The sequence below is a fragment of the Lepisma saccharinum genome, chromosome 17 (assembly GCF_977018435.1).
Source record: "Lepisma saccharinum chromosome 17, izLepSacc3.1, whole genome shotgun sequence".
Lineage (NCBI taxonomy): Eukaryota > Metazoa > Arthropoda > Insecta > Zygentoma > Lepismatidae > Lepisma > Lepisma saccharinum.
Genome location: NC_139245.1, coordinates 24,938,141 through 24,961,512, shown reverse-complemented (window position 1 = coordinate 24,961,512; position 23,372 = coordinate 24,938,141). Strand labels below are relative to the sequence as shown.

The 23,372-nt window shown below is 37.6% G+C and overlaps 1 protein-coding gene across 2 annotated transcripts; it reads right to left on the bottom strand.

Moving 5' to 3' along the window:
• Window positions 1-5,107: 5,107 nt before the first annotated feature.
• Fam92 (CBY1 interacting BAR domain containing protein Fam92) lies at window positions 5,108-22,984 on the bottom strand. Of its 2 annotated transcripts, XM_083138539.1 has the most exons (7): window positions 22,690-22,982; window positions 18,605-18,706; window positions 18,256-18,384; window positions 16,198-16,378; window positions 13,983-14,207; window positions 11,067-11,252; window positions 5,108-5,416 (listed from the first exon to the last, which is right to left on the bottom strand). In XM_083138539.1, the coding sequence occupies exons 1-7, from the start codon at window positions 22,722-22,724 to the stop codon at window positions 5,312-5,314; spliced, it is 963 nt and encodes a 320-aa protein (XP_082994665.1). In that variant the 5' UTR covers window positions 22,725-22,982; the 3' UTR covers window positions 5,108-5,311. The 2 variants fall into 2 exon arrangements, with proteins under 2 accessions (XP_082994665.1, XP_082994666.1); XM_083138540.1 differs by lacking the exon at window positions 18,256-18,384 and having other exon boundaries at window positions 22,690-22,984.
• Between the last annotated feature and the right edge of the window lie 388 nt (window positions 22,985-23,372).

Sequence of the window (23,372 nt, the reverse complement as noted above, 5' to 3'; positions counted from 1 at the left end):
GAAACCCATGTATTCCTTATGGGGAATCAACTTCAACTTACGGCTAATCAAATGGAAGTTTTGACATTTCCGCCTGTCAATTACTACTTCAGTCTGTCCTTTTTCCGTTGATATATTTGTCTATGCCATCGGAAGTTTGATATTCCCAAGAGAAATAAAATAATACTTCCATAAGAGCAATGTATTTCACCTTGTCTCCTACTGCCATCCTGACAGTGTTGCCAAACCTAATGCACATAAAAGAGCTAAATTTCACCATAAACAGAGTAAAAACTTTCAAGGGGCTAGATTTACAAAACTGGATAAAGAGCCTCCTGGGGTAATTTTAGGTGTGAAATGAGTGGGGGTTAAAAAAAAAGGAAGGCTCAAAAACTTGGGGTCTGGGGCATTTTAGGTTCGGGAATTAATGTAGTATTGGCCTCCCCCAAAGGACACGTTCTCTGCCAGAAGTGAAATATTCTTCCATTTTTTCTTGCTTTCCAACCACACTAAGCCAAGCGTCAAGTCAACCTTGCAGCAGGTTTTCGCATATGTAGATCCAAACGTGCACGCAAGAATGTAGTTTCACTGAGATGGGTTCTATTCCGACACAACTGCTTACTTGCAAGAAAACAGTTATTTAATTTGTAATATACTGACAAAATAATACATCCATTAGCAGGTATGGACTTAATTGGTTGCAATCACTGTGCAGACGAACTTAGAACCACAGTTTCGCCAACTGCAATGTGTATTGCGTTGAAGAGACACTGAAACTTTAGAGCGAGTCGAGCGAGACTGAATGCGTTGCAGAACGCGGGGAATCTGTGATACCAGTGTTGCACATCCCACTATTTTAACCCTATGTTTATTGTAGAGCGGCGAGAATGGCTGAATCCGTTCAGCGTGCGGTTTTACCTGAATGTTATTTTGGGCTTCATCCGAAGGGAAATGCTCTTCAAAGTCAAGCAAGTTGTTTTAAATGCATAATCCTCCTTGCGGCAACAAGATCAAAGTAAAACAGGGCGTGAGGTGAATGTGCGCACGAATTGTATCACGGGTCTTGAATGATTTGTGGTTTGAGTTTAGCAAGAGGAAACAATTGTTTGTTGTTTGACGACAAAAGAATCTCCACGGTATTAAAAGATATTGCAGTGAGAAGAAACATGTTTATTATTTGGACGAGACGTCCTTCAACTCGGTGGGTGGGGGATGGAAGGATACCACCATGCAAAACCACCGCCAGGGCTGAAGAAACCGACGATGAGGGGAAGGGGGAGGCTTATTGTTTCACCCACTGGCGGCAATGAAAGCTTTGTTGAAGGCGCATATTTACTGTTCCGCGCAAAGAAAGGGTGATTATCAGCAAGAAATGGACAGACCAAGATTTGAATCCTGGTTTAGTGAAGTGATTCATAAATTGAAACCAAAGTAATAGCAGCAGACAATGCACCTGATAACAAATCATGCTTTTTTGGTGGTATAACTTGAATTGCGTGTGTCTTACAGGGACGGATGTATTGCGGACGAAGCAACCACGTTTTTCATAAATGTATTTCTTTCTAAACCAAAAACAATAATTTATCATTAAATTCAAGAGGGGCCTATTGTTGTTTACTTTTATCTCCGTTTATTTTTCGTTTTGCGTGCTCGAAATATACACACATGCTCTCATGTTTAGAAGTTACTTCGCTCTTATATTAAGTAATGACACATTTATTAAATAATATATGTGCAGAAAGTACTTTTAAAATTTTATGTTTCAGGAGACAAAGAGAAGCATGCACTTGACATGCCTGCATGCAGGTTTTGATGTGTTGTGCGGTTGACAATACTGTGGATTTTCTCAGTGTCTGCGATGTAAGCAGCTCGGCGGTTGAGGAAAGACTGGCACGGAAGATTCTGAGCTCAGTTCTCGCGCGGATTGATACATTAAACCTGCTGCAAACTTAGCCTGACGCGCGGCTTACTTGTGGAATCTTTTGGAGGAAGAAAAAATGTTTTCCAAAGTAATGCAACATGCCTTGTGTATACCCAAAACTAACCATAAAATTCTACCTTGGAAACTAATAACAAGATAGTAACAAGGCATACCTTGTTTATGCTATGAAGCAAATTTGATTTTTATGGCCATAGTATATCAATAATTAAAAATTAAAAATTTTAAGGGGGGCGTTTAGGGGTTCGGACCACAGTTTCGTTAATCATTAAGGCATGGATGTTTAAATGGAGAAATTTAAATGTACCAACTTAAATTTGACATGGAATTATTCCTCGTGTCGACGGTCCAAGAATTCGGCCGATGGAAAAAGACGATGAAATTCCTTTTACATCGGTCTTCATTTACTAGCCAAATTTACAAACAATTAGGATTCAGAAATCGGAAATCAGAACACTGAAACATGTTGCGACTTAATATTTAATACATCGCTGTAGAAATACTTACAACTCTGCTCGCTTACTCAAGCGTCGTTAAGAACAACACACTATCACAGACCCGCAGTGCACCGGGTCAAAACAAGTTAGCAGCGCAGACCGCTGATGGTCGGCGTTGTATGTAAACAGTATGTTCCAGCACTATTGCCTAACCAGTTACGTTAAAGAAGTCTGAAATCACAAAGCTAGGAATCTAGACTTGGTCCAGAGAAGAGAAAACAATTTCTCTCTGACCTACAAAGGTGCTGAAAATGAAACTGTCTCTCTTAAAAGTGAATACCGAACTGTTAAATCGAAGAATGTCTATCGAACTGTGTCTGTTAAGTCCTTACTTCGTCTTTTCTTTCAAGTTCCTTCTTCCCGGAAGAATTGTTCCTCTTCTCTATTGGTCGTTGAACTTTTAACTCCGCCCACACGGGGTCACTTCTGCATGTAAGGGCCAAAATCGTTACACTAGGGGCCATATTCGCGTAACATAAAAACACAATAGCACCTTGTTTGAGAGCCGATCTCGAGAAAGAAAAGTACCATGTTCTAATTAAATTTAATTGCTCACAACTCAATTTATATCGCTCCCAACTCTGACACTTCGTTAAAGTTATGCCTTCCTTGGCTGCCAAACTCCCACTGAAGCAAAGAGATACGAAGAGAAATGTTCCGGCAGGGTTGGAGTTCAAGATTCTGTGCTATTTACTCTTGTCAATTCTCTGTCACTGAACTAGACGGGCTGGCGGTCGTTGTGGAAGTTATGCGTCTCGTGGAGACCACCATGTGTAGAGCAATTGTCTCGATTCTGAGCCTGGCTACCTGCAAAATCTCACGAGAACAGAGGATCTTTGTTTCCGACCAAGGGCAAAGTCTTCTTGGGGGTTTTAAATTTTAAATGCCTGAAGTTTCTTGAATGCCACTGATGCAGCACAAAACACTAGCCGACCTCTGTGGCAGAGTGGTTAGCACAGTGCACAACGATGCCAAGGGTCCTGAGTTCGAATACAAGCCTGGGTGTACCTTCATCAATTTCATATCATCACTCATCCCCATCTTCGCAAATAACCAAAAGTAGCAGAAAAGCAATGTAAAATAACTTAATTTGATCAATCAACTGGCCTAGAATGTATATGTCCTGGGTGGTCATAAAGGCTGACATGCACTGGCATTTATAGTCATTAAACATTGCAGATTGTAGACAAGATAGTATTATATTGGGTTGGTGCGAATGAAATGTCCGCTTTGACGTCTGGTGGGAAACTCACCTCAACAACACAACATAGGAATTGACTGAGGTCACGGGTCTAACGTCATAAACTCTGTATACGTCCAGCAAACAGGCTGGAGCACCCAGACAGTCAGGAGGCAGTGTGTTGCTGAACAGGGTCATCTGAAAGTGCACCATGGAGAACACACAATTGCGAGTGATTTGTCTTTACGAATTCAAACTGGGACATTCTGCTCAGCGAGCCGCCAAAAACACTAACAGTGCATTTGGGCCAGGAATGGTAAATGAACGCACCATTCGCCGCTCGTTTGTCAAATTTTGTTCCGGTGACACAGCATTGCAAAATGAACCCCGTGGCCATCGACCAACATCATGTTTGGATGAGCTCCTCAGGAACGCCTTGGAAGCGGACCCTCTGAAAAGTGTTGGTGCCATTGCATACGAGTTAGGCATACACCATACCAGTGTCGTTCGGCAGCTCCATGCGATCGGTAAAGTGAAAAATTTGGACTCATGGGTACCACATTATTTGACACCGGTCAACAAGACTCGCCGTCTGGAGGTGTGCAGTTCTCTGAGTGTAAGGAATAACCGGGATGGTTTCCTGCATCGGATTGTCACTTCAGATGAAAAATGGATCTGCTGTGACAATCGTAAACAATCAGGACAATGGTTGGATCGTGATCAACATGCAGGGCGGTTTTCGAAACCACCTCTCCATCCACAGAAGGTGTTGTTGCTGGTATGGTGGGTGTGATCCATCATGTCTTTCTCAGGCGAGGTGAAATCAATACAGATCGTTACAGTGCTGAACTCCATGAAATGCACCGCAAACGTCTCCGCAAGCATCCAGCAATGGTCCACAGACATGGTGTCCTCGTGTTGCACGACAATGCTTGCCCACATGTCGCGAAAGGATGGTGCAGGCTCTCAATGAGTTGCAATATGAAACCCTTCCTCATCCAGCATATTCTCCCGACCTCTCTCCCACTGACTACCATCTCTTCCGGCATCTCGATCAATTCCTGACAGGGAAGTCCTTCGCTGATGATCGGGCAATGCAACATGCCGTTGAGGAGATCTTTGCGTCACAGACTCCAGACTTCTTTCACCATGGAATCCAATTGTTGGCTGAGCGATGACAAAAGTGTGTGGCTGCAGATGGCGACTATTTTGATTAACCAACTCAATATGTTACTCAATAAATAATAAAATAAATTTCCCAACTTCTCCAAATTTTCCAGGCAACTTTAAAGTTGAATTTGTTATTCTCAAATCGTAGCAAGTGTAGAAAACATTATTTCCCATGACTTTTTTTAAAATTCCGTGACTTTTCACTAGTAGAATGATATTCCTGACTTATTCACATCAGTAGAAACCCAGAGATTGGATCAAAATATTTTAGCAAGCTTTTATCAGCAATAGCTTGATAGTTTTGGTCTGAGAAGGTCACCACCAAATAAAAAAATATTTTAGTTGTGAATTTTTATCATTTTGTAACAATAGATTGTTGAACATAATAATTTGCCACAAATAAAATATGCAAATACAGTGAACAAACTGCACTAAACTGTGTGTTGTAGTTCAAGGCACAATATATCACCTTCTGGACTAGCGTGTTCCTCCAGCTTGTTAAAATTTCTATCATTGTAATGAAGACGGTTATAACACAAGAGAACTTCATTTCCTCTTGTAGTTTGCGTCTGAGAGAGATGACTCCTCTTCATAATCCTCAACATTTACACTTTCCTCTGATCCATCACTGTCTTCCTGCTTTAGGGAATCCTAAAAATGAAAAAAAATTATGAAAACTAGTAACGTAATATTAACTTACGAAATATAGTCAAATACCTAGTTAACTCTATAACATAGCTCAAATATATAACTTCCATAATGACTAATATTGGTGCAAATTCTCACTAATGTTATATTTTTTAAATAAAATTGCATGTACTTGAGAACACCATTAGGTAGTGATTATAATGTTTTATATGACAAATATTCACACATTTCTAACAAAAATGTCATTGCAATTCTCATTTTTATGAACACAAAAAGGTAAGATGTGACAATTATTTGGCAAAGTGGTTGCCTAGCTTTGTTGGAATCATGGATAATCGTGTATTTTGTTCGACTTATGCATCGTAAGAAAAAAAAAAAGAGCCTTACTACAAAAAAAAGATATGTTCACATTCAAAATTCTTGCAAGTGGGTCAACATCTGTGAATATTTGTACTACACCACCAACATGACAAAATTCAAATATAATTTCATGTTTTCCGACATTAACCCTTAAACACATGAATTATTTTTTGTCAATTCTTTTCTTGTTTTTAGTCTAATATCTGTTGTTATGTACTAATAAGCGATTTTGAATCATTTTTTGAAAATTTTCATTCTTTTGGAATTATGCCCAGTTACCATTCGGTAGTGCTATAGCATAGATGCGTTCACCCCTACAAATTGATTTATTTTTGAAAACTTTGAAATTTCTGAATGAACCTTAAAATTACTTTCAAAATTTGATTTTTTTATATATAATACAAATATTATAGTTCCATTGTACAGGGTGTCCCACGAACGGCACAACTGGGAATTAAGAGTGGCGTTACTTTGTAACCGAAACCTGTACATACATAAGTCATACACCAAATGTTAGCCCTGTCCAAGTAGATATTTTTAAACATAGAAACAACAAACGGGGTGCAGTGTTGTTCATGCAGTGTTGCCAAATGTAAGTGAAAGTGTAAATTTATTTTTCCACAAAGCATGGAAAATTCCATGTCAAACATTCGTACGGAAATTTGGACGTCAATTTCCACCTTGGGTAGGTGGACTATTTTGCCATCTATAGTTCAGAGAAGAAAACCGATCGTTTTCGCGTATAGTCAATCCTGAAATGCATCGTAAAGGCGTACCGGTCCAAATGAGTGTTTTAAAAAAAATATGAGGTACAGTGGCAACACTGTTGATGTTTGAAGGCAACAAAAGGTGTGTTTAGTGATGGTCTATGACATGGAAATACTGGAAACAGGAAAAAAAGAAAATGAAAATTATGGTGAAAAAAGTGTTACTTACCTACTCCTGGCAACCATGCAATGCGATAAGAGCGCCCACCGAACGAGAACAAAAGAATCAGTTAGTTGTGTACTCAGAACTGTTTGAGCCGTGCATTTCGCATTGTTCGTAGGGGAAGATTAGAATTGTTCTGTGAAATGAAGTACTCTTTGGAAGAGAGGGTGTTCATTGTGGAACATTATTTTTGTTCAAAATCGTACGCTAGTGTAAAAACTGTGTTTCGCGAGAAATATCCGAATAACAGTGTAGCAGAAAATTCGACGATATATCGACTTGTTTCCAGATTTCGTGAAACAGGATCAGTTAATGACAAACCCTACCACAGACAACCACCAGTTTTGACACAAGGTGTGCTGCAGGATGTTTAGCAGAGAATATCACAATCTCACAGGAAATCTGTTCGTAAACTTGCTGCACAGTCAGGTGTATCAAAAACAACAACTCACCGAGTGTTAAAACAATTGCACCTACATGCATATAAGGTACAGACTGTGCAAGAACTGAAGGAAGCAGACAAAGGTGCACGTGTAAGATACTGCCAGTGGTTTAGAAATTTTATTAGAGACAATGGTGTGAATATTTTGGATAAGGTTTTTTTCACGGATGAAGCATGGTTCCACTTAAATGGATATGTCAACAGTCAAAATTCTCGACACTGGTCAAGTAACAATCCCCATTTGTTACATGAACAATCACTTCATCCACAAAAGATCGGTGTGTGGTGCGCGATTTCGCGGAGAAAAATAATCGGTCCATTCTTTTTCAACACAACAGTTGACGGAATAGTTATCGTGACTTTATCACACAGTTTATTTCTCCGTTGGAACGTGATGAACGTGATTGTTGGTTTCAACAAGACTCCGCAACATGTCACACGTCTAATGAAACTTTAGACATGTTGGCAGAGTTTTTTGGCGATCACATTATAAGCAAAAACTTATGGCCCAGTCGCTCCCCGGATCTGACGTCTCCAGATTTTTTTCTGTGGGGTTATTTGAAACAAACAGTTTACATTAATAACCCAAGAATATTTGATGATCTAAAAATAGACATTTGCACTGCCATTAACAATATAAACCAATCAACCTTGCATAAAGTTGCTTCCAACATGATAAAACGTGTTGATGAATGCCTCAGGGAAAACGGTTGTCATTTTAACATCTTTTGTAAAGCTACACTGCCTGTTACGCGCATTGCATGGTTGCCAGGAGCAGGTAAGTAACACTTTTTTCACCATAATTTTCATTTTCTTTTTTTCCTGTTTCCAGTATTTCCATGTCATAGACCATCACTAAACACACCTTTTGTTGCCTTCAAACATCAACAGTCTTGCCACTGTACCTCATAATTTTTTTAAAACACCCATTTGGACCGGTATGCCTTTACGAGGCATTTCAGGATTGGCTATACGCGAGAACGATCGGTTTTCTTCTCTGAACTATAGATGGCGAAATAGTCCACCTACCCAAGGTGGAAATTGACGTCCAAATTTCTGTACGAATGTTTGACATGTAATTTTCCATACTTTGTGGAAAAATAAATTTACACTTTCACTTACATTTGGCAACACTGCATGAACAACACTGCACCCCGTTTGTTGTTTCTATGTTCAAAAATATCTAGTTGGACAGGGCTAACATTTGGTGTATCACTTATGTATGTACAGGTTTCGGTTACAAAGTAACGCCACTCTTAATTCCCAGTTGCGCCGTTCGTGGGACACCCTGTACAATAATATCATTTTCTGAGCTAAAGCCGCCCAGATAACTATTTAGTACATAATGATTACTCTATATTCACATATTGTATATCACCCTTGAATATTCAATTGTCACAGAAACTTTGAATTGAACTTTTAAGTCCACTTGATGCACAGAATAGCTTATCGGGAATGGACCTAGAGTTTGAAGTTTCATCGGAACCACTGTGCCATGTACCTCCACTGTGTATCGAACCCGGGACCACTTGATTACAAGGCGACGAAGTTACTATGCCATTGGGGAGGTCCTTGTCATAGAAACATATGAAACATGGAACTTGAAGTCCAACGACATATTGACATGTCCAATGCGAACACTACCGGTAGACCACCAGCATAGCACACATCTTTCAAAACATTCCTTGTGTGTTGTAATGGGCCGCCATGCCCCCCTAGGTGCAACACGAAATGATGCCACATAGTTTTGAGCAATTTCCATACAAATCCAAGCTGGGAGAATTTTTTCCTCTGAAATTCTTGTAGAATATGCATAAGAGGGGCTACAGTCTTTCTACATTTGTTTTCAATGTCAGTGGAATCTTCTTATACTCTTGCCTTGAGAGATGCCAAAACGAACAAGGCATCCACGGAAGGTTTTCAAGCACTAGGCAGGCTTTGTAACCAAATCTTATAGGTTTACCTCTAATAAATAGCTTGCACAAATGTTTTCCATAATACGGGATCATAGACTCAACAAAGCTGAGCTACCAAACAGGTACAAAATGTTCCATGAAATGGTCATTTATTATTACTATTATTTTTATTATTATTAATAATAATAATATTCAAATAACATATAAATTATAAGCAATAGAAAAATAAACCATACAAAAGATGACAGAGGCTATACAACTTACATTTCTTGTTTTACATGCAATAATGATAGAATAAATGAAGTAATTGTTGAAAAGACCTGTAGCTACTGTATCTGCATAGCGTTAGGTAATGCTACCGTTATGAGCAAAAATTGAACAAGTGATGCATATTCTTGAACAGAAAACATAATTAGTTTTAAATTACATGTGTTTACTAAATGCTGAAAACATTCACAACTCCAAAGACAATCAGATAAAAGCACCATATTTACGTAGTTTCCAGCGTATGACATTTTGAATAAAAAAATCGAAGGTTAAAATAAATACATTCTCTCACAACAATGCCATTACCTTGACTGAAAGTAACGGTCTCAAACACAAGCTGTATGCATCCTCGAACATTTTCTGGCACTAGATTTGCCTACACACTCAATTTAGACAATCTTCTAGTACGAAAGTGTGTGAATGTTGAGCGTTACCATATGGTAACGCTATGTGTTTAAGGGTTAAGTTCTCAAAATTCACTGCTAAACTTTTTTATTAAGTAAACAATTCTTTCGACGTAAATTTGATATAGAAATTGAAACAAAATTTTTCCTTAACATTAAGATTTTACACACAAGGGAGTTGAAACTACATAGAAGTTTCAACGAAAAATGCAGACTCGACCAGGACTTGAACCCAGGTCTCCGGCATGCAGTGCCGAAGCCTGATTTTTCGATGCCACTGTTTTACCTGTGTGGAATTGTTTTTAGAATTGGAATTTGGTGCATCCACTGAAATACTCTGCAGTACCAAAATGTAATCTCAGAACATGAAATTGGGAAGAAAATTAAAATTATAAATACAATACTGAACTACTTCCAGTGGCTACAATTTTCAAGTATCGGTATGTGAGAATATCTGCAATGATATCAGTATGAAGTGGTCATGGCCGTACATAAGGGAAGGCTATAATGGGTCCAAACACCTCTCATTGTTATAGTAAACTTTTTGCACTAACTGTATAATCAAGTAAACACGTCTCAAATTGGACAGAACACTACATTGGTTGAAATAATTTTGAAAGTTATTAATAACATAAGTGTTTAAAAAATGAAAGCCCAATTTTAACAAAGTGAAATGTAAAAATAGTGTTAGGATTGATATAATTTATGTACATCACCAACCTCTGTGCCGAAGTGATCAGGGGTCCCAGGTTTGAATCCTGGCATGGATGCTCTTTGCGAGTGTCCATTCATCATAACATCACGATTAGCCAAAAGTGGCAGAAAGGTAATGCTAAATAAAAATCAAATTAAATTTATGTACTTCAAGCCAATATTTTCATTCAAATGTGTACAGAAAATCTTTGTGCAAGTTATTATTCGTAATAACAATTAAATTGTTACTATGACATGTGTACCATCCTTGGGCTGCTGTACGTTGAACCCCACCCATAATTTCTGTACATATGACCATGGAAGTGGTATATGCTCAGCACTTCAGTTATTTCGTTGCAGCTTCTCACAATGAAAATTTGAACACAATTTTTGTTTCATATTTGTCAACAAAATTGACACAATCAACCTTTCATTCCAATAATTCAAGGAATCCCAGTCAGTAGGCATCCTGATACAGGCAAGTGACCTTTTCAGTCAGTTCTATTGTGTTACCACTCCCAGCTTAATTTTTTGTTCCCTAATGATTACGATAGATATATCATGGTTTCGCTTTAGTTGAAATTTTTTATAAGTTCTCATAACAGCAGAAGATCAAAGTCCATTAATTACTGAGTACGTACCACTGAGTGACTCTGCAAGCGGCGTGGAGATGAGGTGTGTGGAATCCCGGGAGACAACTGAGAATCTGATGTGCTGTGGAAAATGCTGGCAATTGAAGCCAAGGAAGCACTTCCTCGGAATGACAGCCGCTTCACTGTTTCCAGTCTTGCCACAGAATCAGGAACCTTCAGAACATTGCGGAAATCCTGCAAAAAGAAACATAAAAGTCCATATTTGCCTATTCTGTTATCTTCACAGCTTGAGCAACAGGAACTTAACAATACAGAGTAAGTCAAAATGATGGACCCGATTTCAGACATTTATTCTGTGAAATATAATAAACAAATGTTATTGTGAGACATGTGCAAAGGAAGGTAAACTGTCAAAGTTTTTTTCAAACAAATCACAAGTGTTCTATGTGAGCACCTCGCATAACACGGCACACATCAAGCTGATAGTCTATCTTCTGCCAAAACTTGTGTAGCATGTTGCAGTCAATATCAGCAATGGCTGCTGTGATGCGGGCACGCAGGTCATCCAGGTACGTAAACATGATCCTTGACAAAACCCCACATGAAGAAATCACATGGGGTCAAGTCGGGGGAACAAGGTGGCCAATGAAGGAGAGGTCGATCCTCCGGAGATGCACGGCCTATCCAACGTTGTTCCAATGCCCCATTGAGATGGTCCCGAATACTGCCATGGTAATGTGCAGGGGCACCATCCAATTGGAGAATGAAATCTGCCTTATCCTCTGCAAGCTGTGGAAGGAGCCATAGTTGCAGCATATCAAGGAAAACAAGTCCTGTCACAGTACGTTCATGGAAGAAAAAGGGCCCATAATTCTTTTCATGGGAAATGGCACAAATCGCGTTCGTGTTCCACAAATTCATGGGGGTTAGCAGTTCCCCAAATCCTTACGTTGTGTCTATTCACTTTCCCTGAAAGGTGAAAAGTTACTTCATCACTGTAAATTAACCTCTCAGAGAACCCATCCATTTCCATTAATGCGAGGAAATCAGCACAGAAGGATGTGTGCAAAGCATAATCAGTGTCTTTTAAGGCTTGAACTAGTTGCAAGCGGTAGGGTTTCATTGGTAAACATTTCTGCAGAACCCGCCAGACAGTTTTCTGTGGAAGTTGAAGTTCTGTCGCTGCCCGGTAGGTGGACTTCTGTGGACTCCGCACAAAACATGTGTGCACTCGTTCCACTGTCTCTTCCCCAGTCGACGGACGGCCAGTCGATTTTAGTTTACAGATGCAGCCCGAATCTCTGAAATATTCATACCACTTACGAATGGCGATCCCCGTAGGTGGTTCTCTCCAATATTTGGTATGGAAATGCCATTGCACACTAATCACAGACTTGTTCACATGATAATGAAGCGCACAGAAAGATCTCTGTTCTCCAGTCAACGCCATTTTCCTGCTCGCTGCTGACTCCTAGCACTAGAAAGTGGAAACACTGCGTGGAAACTAAACTTTGAAAGTTAACCTTTCGAAGCGCATGTCTCACAATAACATATGTTTATTAGATTTCACAGAATAATTTCTGTAATTGGGTCCATCATTTTGACTTACCCTGTATAATATATAGGTTAATGAATGAAAATGCATAAACTTATTGTCATGTTTCCTGCCAACATGCATGTTGAGATAATACATTAATCTTTTAAACATTTCAATTACATCATAAAATTAGATAATCTTTATGAATACCATTAACAATCTTTCTGATATATACAGTATGTTCAAAAAAGAATTCCAGGGTTTCAAACACAAGTATATTATTAATAATTTTTGAAGCTTTCCTGGCAGCGAATAATGAAGAGGTTTTCAATCCCTGAAGACGAGAGTGATTTTAGCTCTCAAAAGCTCGGAAGCCTATCCGGAAATCACCTGGTTGATTGCCCGAAAAATCTCTTCATATATTATTTTTGTTCCAACATACAATGGTGTTTTGAGCGTAATCGTAAAGCGACAACAAGCATCAAGATTTACTCCACACATTCCTCACCAGATAGCAGCAACATCACATAGCTGTACAGGCTAAACTGTTCAAAGAAGACGTACAACCGATTTCCAGGATTGTCAGAGCATGTCTCATTCCTTGTCCACTGCAAAGTCCCGATTTGATGCCAATAATTTTTTTATTTGGGGGCTATGTAATAGAAATTAAGCATCAAGAAAATATTTGGCCACCTGTACAACCACAGATGCAATTCCTATAGATATGTTTATCCAAGTGGGGACTGAAGTGGAGCGTTTGTTTGATGCTTGTAGAGATGTCACATTGAATTACACTAAAAATAATGAAACTTTGAACATTGTACTTCCATGAAATACATTATATACAGGTATGGCTCAGAATGTAATAAAATACCATAAATTCAAAACACTTTTTCGTACATCCTGTACATAGTTTTTGTAGAGTGACTTCCTGTTTTTGAAGTGAAATAATAAAGGATGTACTACTTATTGTTATGTAATTACAGATTCTACAATCAATCATCATGCCATAATAAAAGTTTGTGTTACAATTCTTTTACCGCTGTGTGCCAGTAGCACTGGTGATACAAGGTTGACTTGCAGAATTGATCAGCACCTGCCGCAATGCTATATTGACTATGGAGAACCAATTGCATGTTATTTTTTCATGTGGGGATTGGTAAAATATACCAATTACGTTCCTCCCTACCATAGAGCATAGAAGAATCTAAAACAGAATTACAGATTCAATCGGGCAGGTCAACATGAATGTGTTAGCTAAGACATGGGCTGAAAATGACTACAGGTGAGATGGTGTGAAACTTGGACAGATATTGAAACAAATGTTACAAGTTACATATCCATGTACCAATTGATTAAAAGGTTAATTAGGGAGCTAATTTGTAAATACCTAGCATTAACAAACAAGAAAAATCACACAAACTGACCTGGAGATCTTCTGCTTCATTGATTCCCATCGTGTCATTATATGCAGTTGTGAAAAGCTCCAGTGCTTTGGCATGATAGCTCAACTCGATGCTTATATAATCCAACAATATGGCTTTTAAATCTTGCAGTTTCTTTGATTCAAATTCGTCCATCTGTTCTTCTGTGGCCTTTAAGTTACGAGACAAGTCAGAACTTGCTTTCTGCAGTTCTGATTCTGCCATTGTCTGGTCATGTTCAGGAAAATAACAATATTAAGCCATATTCAGAATCCAAATGTACACAATTAATCTGTAACGTATGCAAACTATTGATAATTCCACAACAAAATTAGCTACCATTGTGATTATTGCATGCATAAACAAAGTAAGTAAGTTACTAGCACGGATGGAGTTTATAGATAGGTTTTTCCACACATAATTACTTATTCAGGATTTTTCTCTATTGGCATTTGTAGGAGCTGGAACAAATGTCAGTGCAGAGGAAGAATACAATTCGCTTGGCCTAAGGCATATGTTTCCTAGTATCAGAAAATGATGAGTAGCATCACAACTGTTTTAATTTCTAAACATTATGGATACATTATATAATGTATTCAGAGTTCACACTTGAATGTCCATGAGCATGGTTTAAATTTAAAATTTGAAATTTTTGAGAAATAAAAGTACCTTGGACATTACTTCCTTTTAGATAGAAAAACTTGGTAGAAGAGTTCTGAAAGTCTCTTAACTGGTCCGTAGCCAGAAGGTAGAACATTTCCCCCATGCCCCCTTTATGCCAAATTATTTTGATCAGACAATTGATTGATTTCCTTTATTGTGCCACTTTTGGCTAATTTGCAAAGATGGAAATGAGTGATGATATGATCAAATGGATGAATGGACACTCACAAACATCCATGCCCAAGCCGGGATTCGAACCTGAGACCCCTGGCATTGTAGTGCAATGTGCTAACCACTCCACCACGGGGGCCGCCTTTTGGCCAGACAAAATTTGCAGAACAATATCATACAAACATATTTTTACTTTAAGTGTTGTTTACAATATAGACATTTATATGTATATTGTATATTAGTTTAACATTGATTGAAATAACATTTTACATAAATGATGATAACTTCTGACGTTGCAAAGTTGTTGCAGCAAACGTATTGATAATTTCCTCATTTCGCACCATTTTTAAAATATCAAGACTCGCAGGATGGAATTAAGGTAGATATTAACCACTCATCGGCCATACACGAACGTAGTCTGTTTTTAATTTTTGTGTGGAGATGTATAGAATTGGTAGATAAACTATAAAATTTTGTCCCCCCCAAAAATTCCATGATACAGGCACATCACGAATCACCTCTGTGGGCGCACCTGGCACAAAGTGGTTCTCAAATGCATTATCTTAAAAGGACATTGTTTCTCAAATACTATCAGCAATACAAAAGTGCATCTTTGTGATAATAGTGCTAGTTAGTGCCGAAAATATTTAAGGATATTAAAAAAAATAGAGTAATTTTTCTGTGAATTGGTGAGCACATTGGTAACATGTGCTGCGAGATATCGAACTTAGATAAATGTACTATGTACAGGGTGTCCCACGAACGGCACAACTGGGAATTAAGAGTGGCGTTACTTTGTAACCGAAACCTGTACATACATAAGTCATACACCAAATGTTAGCCCTGTCTAAGTAGATATTTTTAAACATAGAAACAACAAACAGGGTGCAGTGTTGTTCATGCAGTGTTGCCAAATGTAAGTGAAAGTGTAAATTTATTTTTCCACAAAGCATGGAAAATTGCATGTCAAACATTCGTACGGAAATTTGGACGTCAATTTCCACCTTGGGTAGGTGGACTATTTCGCCATCTATAGTTCAGAGAAGAAAACCGATCGTTATCGTTTTCGCGTATAGCCAATCCTGAAATGCCTCGTAAAGGCGTACCGGTCCAAATGGGTGTTTTAAAAAAATTATGAGGTACAGTGGCAACACTGTTGATGTTTGAAGGCAACAAAAGGTGTGTTTAGTGATGGTCTATGACATGGAAATAATGGGCTAACATTTGGTGTATGACTTATGTATGTACAGGTTTCGGTTACAAAGTAACGCTACTCTTAATTCCCAGTTGCGCCGTTCGTGGGACACCCTGTATAAGGTAATTTTCGTGATTAACCGAAAGAGGCAGAAGACAGAGAAGTAAACATAACCTATTGGAAGGATACAATCTGCTGTCTGTTTCGAGGATTGCGTTCTCTTATCCTGTCCAGAGTCTTCCTTCGGCTAACTTCCTTATCTCTGATAGAGGAAATGTTCTTGATGTCATCTTTGGTGTGCTTGAAAGTACCTTCATATTGAGAAAGCCTCTCAACTACTTTGCTTTCCAGTCTTTGAACTTGTGCATCTCTATGAAGGAAAACAACATCAACATTAGCTACTGCACATGCAAGTAAGTTTGTAAACATTATAGTTTTCTACATTGCACAGTGATCCAGAATGCCAAAATACTAGGCAAAAATAGAAATTTTGAGTTTTCGGTAAACAACCACTTCTGTAAACAACTAAATGGGGCAAGCAACTGCCATATACATTTTTCTCTAAATTGATTATTTGGTCTTGTTTTCGGGCCTCAAAATGGCAATTCGTGAAAATTGAATTTTTGAACTATATTTTGTACTTATTTTTAAGACTTGTTGTAGCAATTATTTTTTCGCTGGACAATATAATTGTGCTAGCTAGACTCACAACTTCTCAGTAATGCACAGAAAAAAAACACATATTTGAATGACAATAAAATATAATATTTTTATTTTTGACTTGAAAATACAAAAGTAATCTTGAGTTAACATAGCTTTCGCCGCTATTTCCCACGACTATTTCTAAAGCAAAGGATACTTTAAAGTATTGTGTAAACGGTACGAAAGAAAAGTTTTGCTAGTTTTTGCAATTTTGGACAAATTTAGCTTATTTGTGAACGTGTACTCCGTTGTTAACGAGTCAGCTGTCAACCCTGAATCAAACATGGTCACGTGTGCGTGCGCTAGGGCAATAGTTTGTCTCCAATTTTGCTATCAGCTGACGGTTAATACATATAGAAGTAGTGCAGTGTGACAAATTTATTTAAATGTTCCAAAGAACCTCCCAAAACCTTCAACAACACCCTCCATAAATTTTTTCCCAAAGACTTGGCTGTGTAAATATTACCCAGAAGCAAAATTACTTCGTAAATCCGAATTATAATTACATAAAAGCATTTGATTAACAATACCTTTATTGGTTAAACTAATTGTATTAATTTTGAACATCTTTATTGTATTTCACAATTGATAAAAATGAGAGAAAAAAACATGTTTAAATACCAATCTGAAACGCAGGAGCGCAGGTGAAGGTGGAATTTACACAGGCGATGTTTCTACGGCCCTGTGAGGGGAACTAATGAAGCCTCACAGCTGTTTCAAGGTCATGACATTCGAAAGTGTTTACTGGAAAGGTACTGAGAAGGGCCCCATCAGGTATACTCATTGGTAAAGTTGAAAAAATATTTCAATATCTTTTGGGTCATTTTTACCCATTCACATGTCCTTGCAGGTTAATGGTGGTGGTGTTGCCGAAAAGAAGGTATTTTCTTAAAAATAATTTCAGTTGATTTTTAAAAAAATGGTGTGTTTGTAGTTGCTTTTTCTTTACTCTATGCAATCTCAAAAGCAGATTTTCAGTTTTGAAGAAAGTAGCGACAGAAATAAAAGGCTGTAAACTGAAGAACTTCTCTGGGAAAGTACGAGGGTTGGGGAGTAAGTCATGGCAACCCAGTAATAATTCAACAATCGAAGGATGTATTAAAAATTTGTTATATACAACTGAAAGAGTATCCATTATGGATATTTTGTTGGTAGGAATCATGAAAGAAAACCCAAGCAACCCTGTGAACAAGTTACAAAAACCTGTCTGACCCTGTGCACATGTGTATGTCACAGGGTCAGACAGGTTTTTGTAACTTGTACACAAATACATGTGTATGTCACAGGGTTGATTGGGTTTTCTTTCATGATTCCTATCAACAAAATATCCATATCTCATGTTTGCTTATCAAAAACAATATTACAAATGCAATCACTATTTCTTCATTGGGGATATTTTTCTTTATGCGCACTTTGCATAAATAAACTACACCATACAAATGTAATACACAAAGCATTACATAGCAATGATTTGTTGCAATTTATGTATTTTCCTCCTCCTATAATTAATTTGGTAGTTTAGTTTAAACTTCTTTCTGATGTTACCTATAATCGCCAACTGCTGATAGTGTCTCTGCTAATTGTCCGAGGCCAGTCTTAAGTGTTTTATTCACAGATTCTGCCTCTCCATAGTCACCCAAAACTTTGGCCAATTCATCACCCTTATCACGAACCCTTAAATTTGAAAAGAAACAAAAATACAATTTCAGACACAATATCTATTAACACATGCAGTTTAAAAATCAGTAATGTATTCTTCCAGTTTCAATATATCTTAATCAAACAAAGCACATTGTAATAGCATTAAAAACACTACCTCTTGCAGTTAATTTCTTTTCTATTTACAATTATCTTAAATCAAGAATGTTCAGTTATTATTTTGGAGAGAACTCACCTTGCTATTTTTCTGGTATAAGCTGCAAAGGCTGCACAAAGATCAGCAAAATGTTTCTCAATGGATGTTATTCTGTCCTGCAGAAATCTGAACTCATGTTCACTAGAAGAAGAAGAATATGAGGATCACCTTTATTCACTTAGATTTGAAAACTAGAAACTAAACCTTGAAACTTTTCTGCTTTTTGGTGGAATTGGCTAAATCAAATAAATGATATTTTTACTGCCCAGAATACAAGAAAAAGAAAAAAAGAGAAGTTTTGAGGGGTGGTATTTGTAGGGGGTGGGGTATTTCCCCCCTCTGGGTACTTGTGTACTCTACTTGATAAATTTTATCCATGGGGGGAAATGTTATATGGCATAAAGTCATTATCCCATACTATCCCTAGACAGTCAGTAGAATTTCTCCCCCACTGGAAATTTTTTAAATACCACACCTTCTCATCTTTTGAAAACTTGGAATCTACTCTAGAAGTATCATTCTTCATCACAAAGAACACTGCAACTTATATTTATATATTCATCTGAATTTTTGGACCAACCTTATCATTTGGCCACTAATTTATAGGTAAGCCCTCTTAAGGCCTCCCCAATGGCGTAGTGGTTGCGTCAACGCCTTGTAATCAAGGGGTCCTGGGTTCGATACCAGTGGAGGCACATAGTGCATACTGTGCATGAAGTGGACTTAAAACACCAACTCAATCAATCAATAAGCCCTGTTAAACCATATACTTTTTAAGCACAAATAATATTATTTGCACAGATTAGGCAATTCTAAATTTCAAATTGTTTATCATCTTAAAAATTCCAAATGAACCAATTTAAGCATCAAGAATGTCCTTGATCAATGGTAGTGCCAGCCCCTAAAAGTGACAACTTACTACATCAAGATCCTCCCCTGCCTCTCCTCATAAGTAAAATGATATGAAGGTGCATTTCATGACTTGCAATAGCTAATTTGGAACCCTTACGGGCATAGTAACTTGACTGATGAGAAAAGCTTCATAAATGTCACATTCCCAACCAGGACTAACGTCTGTGTTCAGCATATCACGTGACTTTTGCATGTCCTATGATGGGACACACAAGAAACCATTCATAAGATGAAATTTTTTTCATGAGATAATGTACACACAAACACACATAAAGGAAAAAAAGATTCAGGAACACTTCGATCAAATGAAATATTACATTTTTTTTTATTAAAACTTTGCACTTATTATTTACGAATGAAGTCAAATTATTATTTCATTGGCATAAAGCAACGAGTATTTTACAATTAAACCTGGTTGGTATTGTTAGTACTAACTTAGGACACAAGAAAATCTGCCTTGCATGCAAACATTACTCTCTTGATGCAAGGATATATTTTATTTTTATGTTCTTTGCAAAACATTTTCCCACAACAACTAGTACAGCCACTATCTTGGGGGTGCTTTGCAAATTTTTTTCTAATCGGAGGGATACAATCTGTCCCTCCACATCCCTCCCCACTTCAAGCACTGACTACAGCAGTTTTAATCTTAGATTCTTTCTATCGGTACCCGTTTGATCTCGGGAGAACACCTCTCACTCGTTTATTTCGTTATTTTTAACATTTGTACTTACCTATTGTGCATTGCGAAACATTGTTTAAGGTGTTATTTTTTGCTTTTCTCACTGAAATAATTTCAATTTTTTACATCACGAGTATTTATTGTTCTTCCTTCTTTCGCTTCCGTAAGACACAATATGGTGGGCACAGCTTGGCGCGTCGTGGATCATGCACTGTTTCCAACCTCCGTAACCGAAAAATACCTGAATAGGCCCACAAACCATTGACGGATAGCCCCAAAAACCATTGACGGATAGCCACAAAAACCATTGACGGATAGCCCCAAAAACCATTTACGGATAGTGCCACGAACCATTTCTGACAAGGTTAGGTTAGGTTCAGTTAGGCAAGCATAGTTAAAATTTTGTTCGTAGAACAATGCTACACAGCTTTTGTTTTCTTAAAAAAATTACCTTCACTTCTTGAAAAACAACGGCGTGGTTGGAAACACTAACAGGGAGTTACGTCATCAAACGTACGGAACATCCGGTCGACGTAGAGGAAGAACGGCAATTGTGCATCAGAGATATATATCTCTTCGAAAATACATGAATTCCCGGTCAAATAGATTCAACGATGAAAGAAAATGGTAACAGTTTACTATCTTTCGGACACCTATAACTTCTTAGTTTCGTCAATTTTTGACATTCGTACTTACCTATCTGCTTCGCAGAACATTCCGTGAATGGTTTTTGGGGCTATCCATCCCGGAATCGGTGGGAAATTTAAACTAAAAAAATATTTTAGTTTGAAATTTTTGAGTTCAAATTTCCCACAGATTCCGGGCTCTGCTCCTGGGGTAATTGACCTGCTGCCCACAACCGCTAACGGGGCCCCCGCCTCTGCTCCGGCTCCCCGGCTTTCTCTACAGACTCCCTGTTAAAGGCATGTTAGAAATTGGCTGGAGTCACCTGCCCCCAAATGAGCACCAAACTTTTAAATTTGAAGAAATCCGTTTCCAGGATACGGAAAACTTATCTGAATTTCACACAAAACACCTTCCCGATGTTAGACAATACTACAGGAACTTATTACGGTAAGTAGTTTCTTCTGTAGAAATGAAGAAATCTGTCCGAAGGATAGTAAACTAATACAGAGAAAATACTTCCACGACCTTTGAAAATGCTACAGAAACTCTTTTCCGTAAGTAGTTTCGGTACTTGTTTACTATCTGTCGGACAGATTTCTACAGGAGAAACTACTTACTGTAATAAGTTCCTGTAGTATTGTCTAACATCGGGAAGGTGTTTTGTGTGAAATTCAGGTAAGTTTTCCGTATCCTGGAAACGGATTTCTTCAAATTTAAAAGTTTGGGGCTTATTTGGGGTAAGGTGACTCCGGCTAATTTGTAACATGCCTTTAACAGGGAGTCTATAGAAAAAGCCGGGGAGACGGAGCGGAGGCAGGACCGCATTAGCGGTTGTGGGCGGTAGGTCAATTACCCCAGGGGCAGAGCCCGGAATCGGTGGGAAATTTGAGTCAAAAATTTCAAAGGAAAATAATTTTTTTTGTTTAAATTTCGCACCGATTTCGGGATGGATAGCCCCAAAAACCATTCACGAAATGTTCCGCAAAGCAGATAGGTAAGTACGAATGTCAAAAATTGACGAAAACTCAGAAGTAATAGGTGTCGGAAGGATAGTAACTTTTACCGTAGTTTCTTCTGTAAAATTGAGGAATTCAGTTCTCCCGAGATCAAACAGTTACCTCTTAATCATATGCAATGTATGGATGCCTTTTGAGTTATTCAATGATCAATTCTAAATAATAAACACAGTTTGTCTTTGTCTATATTTTTTTGATTACCTATTTGAGTTTTTTCTACTTCATGCCACATCTACATTTCCAGTTTGGTGAATAAATGTACATTTGTGAGTAAAATGGCAATTAAATGTTAAGATTCACTTTTGAACGTTTGTTAACTTACAAGCTCTTCATTGTTTAGGTATGAATAAAGATAAATATTTTTGATGGATTATTACATGAAATTAAGGCCCAATATGTAGAATATTTACTGACTGGTTGAAATTTTAATATTTTATGTATGACTGTGAAGTAATAACTGTAGTCTATGCAATTTAGAAACAATAGCTGGTAATGTAATACATGTGCTCCTCTCGCCTTCCTACGTTTTGCCACTTTTCAACATTTTTAATATTGCAATAGTTGGTTCACTTACGGAGTTCAAAGAATTATTTTGAAATACATTTTCATTATGATCTGGCGGACATCCTTGGCAGAGCGCGCTTCTGGGGGTAGGTGTTACGTGTAATAACTGTCTTTGAAATAATACTTTAAATTAAACGCAGCATCCGTATGTAGATGCAATAACGTATTTTGTACTTTTATGGTGATACTGCACAAAACACACAGTTAACGTTACAAAGCGATAATATAAATAAAATAAACACTAATTGATTTATTGATTGACAACTCTTCCGCAAAATCATTAGTACAATTAAACCAAAAAAGTACGTCATTTGTGAACTTACCAAGATGTGTTTTGCGGTCTGCTTGCAGCTTTCATGACCGTAAGTCTATATATTAATATAGTACATAAGAATAATGCTTTACCGAAATCGATATACCTTTCACGTTTTCAAATCAATTCTGGGATAGTTATTTTGTTTACGGAGGGTACTGTGGTGTATATATAATTATATATTCCACAGTAACTAGTAATATCAAAGTCGAATTTTAAGATTGAAGTATTATTGAAATTATACTATGAGCGTAGTAAGAATGTCATGGGAAAATGAACGCATGAACTTGAAAAAACATGAAATACAAACATTAAAATGTAAGCCAATTGCGCTATATATAAAAGCAGTTCGTCAAGTATCAATGTTGCCGCATCATAAGCAAAAATTACCAAGATCACTTGACACTGGTTAGCCCCAAATGACTCCATTCAAACTGTACAGAGCAGACTACATTATATCATTGGTATTATAGAGGCAAACAAGTGTTACTATTTGACTTATACCAAATTTATTATTATTATTATTATTATTATTACATAAATGGGGAGAATTTGCTACTCAATCCAACAGATGAATGAATTATTTTAGTTGACATTTCATACAGTTAGTGTAACGAAATTAGCAATTATTTAGATTTAGCAACTCCTTATTAACTACTGAGGACATATTTTAGTTTTTAAGAAGTACGATTT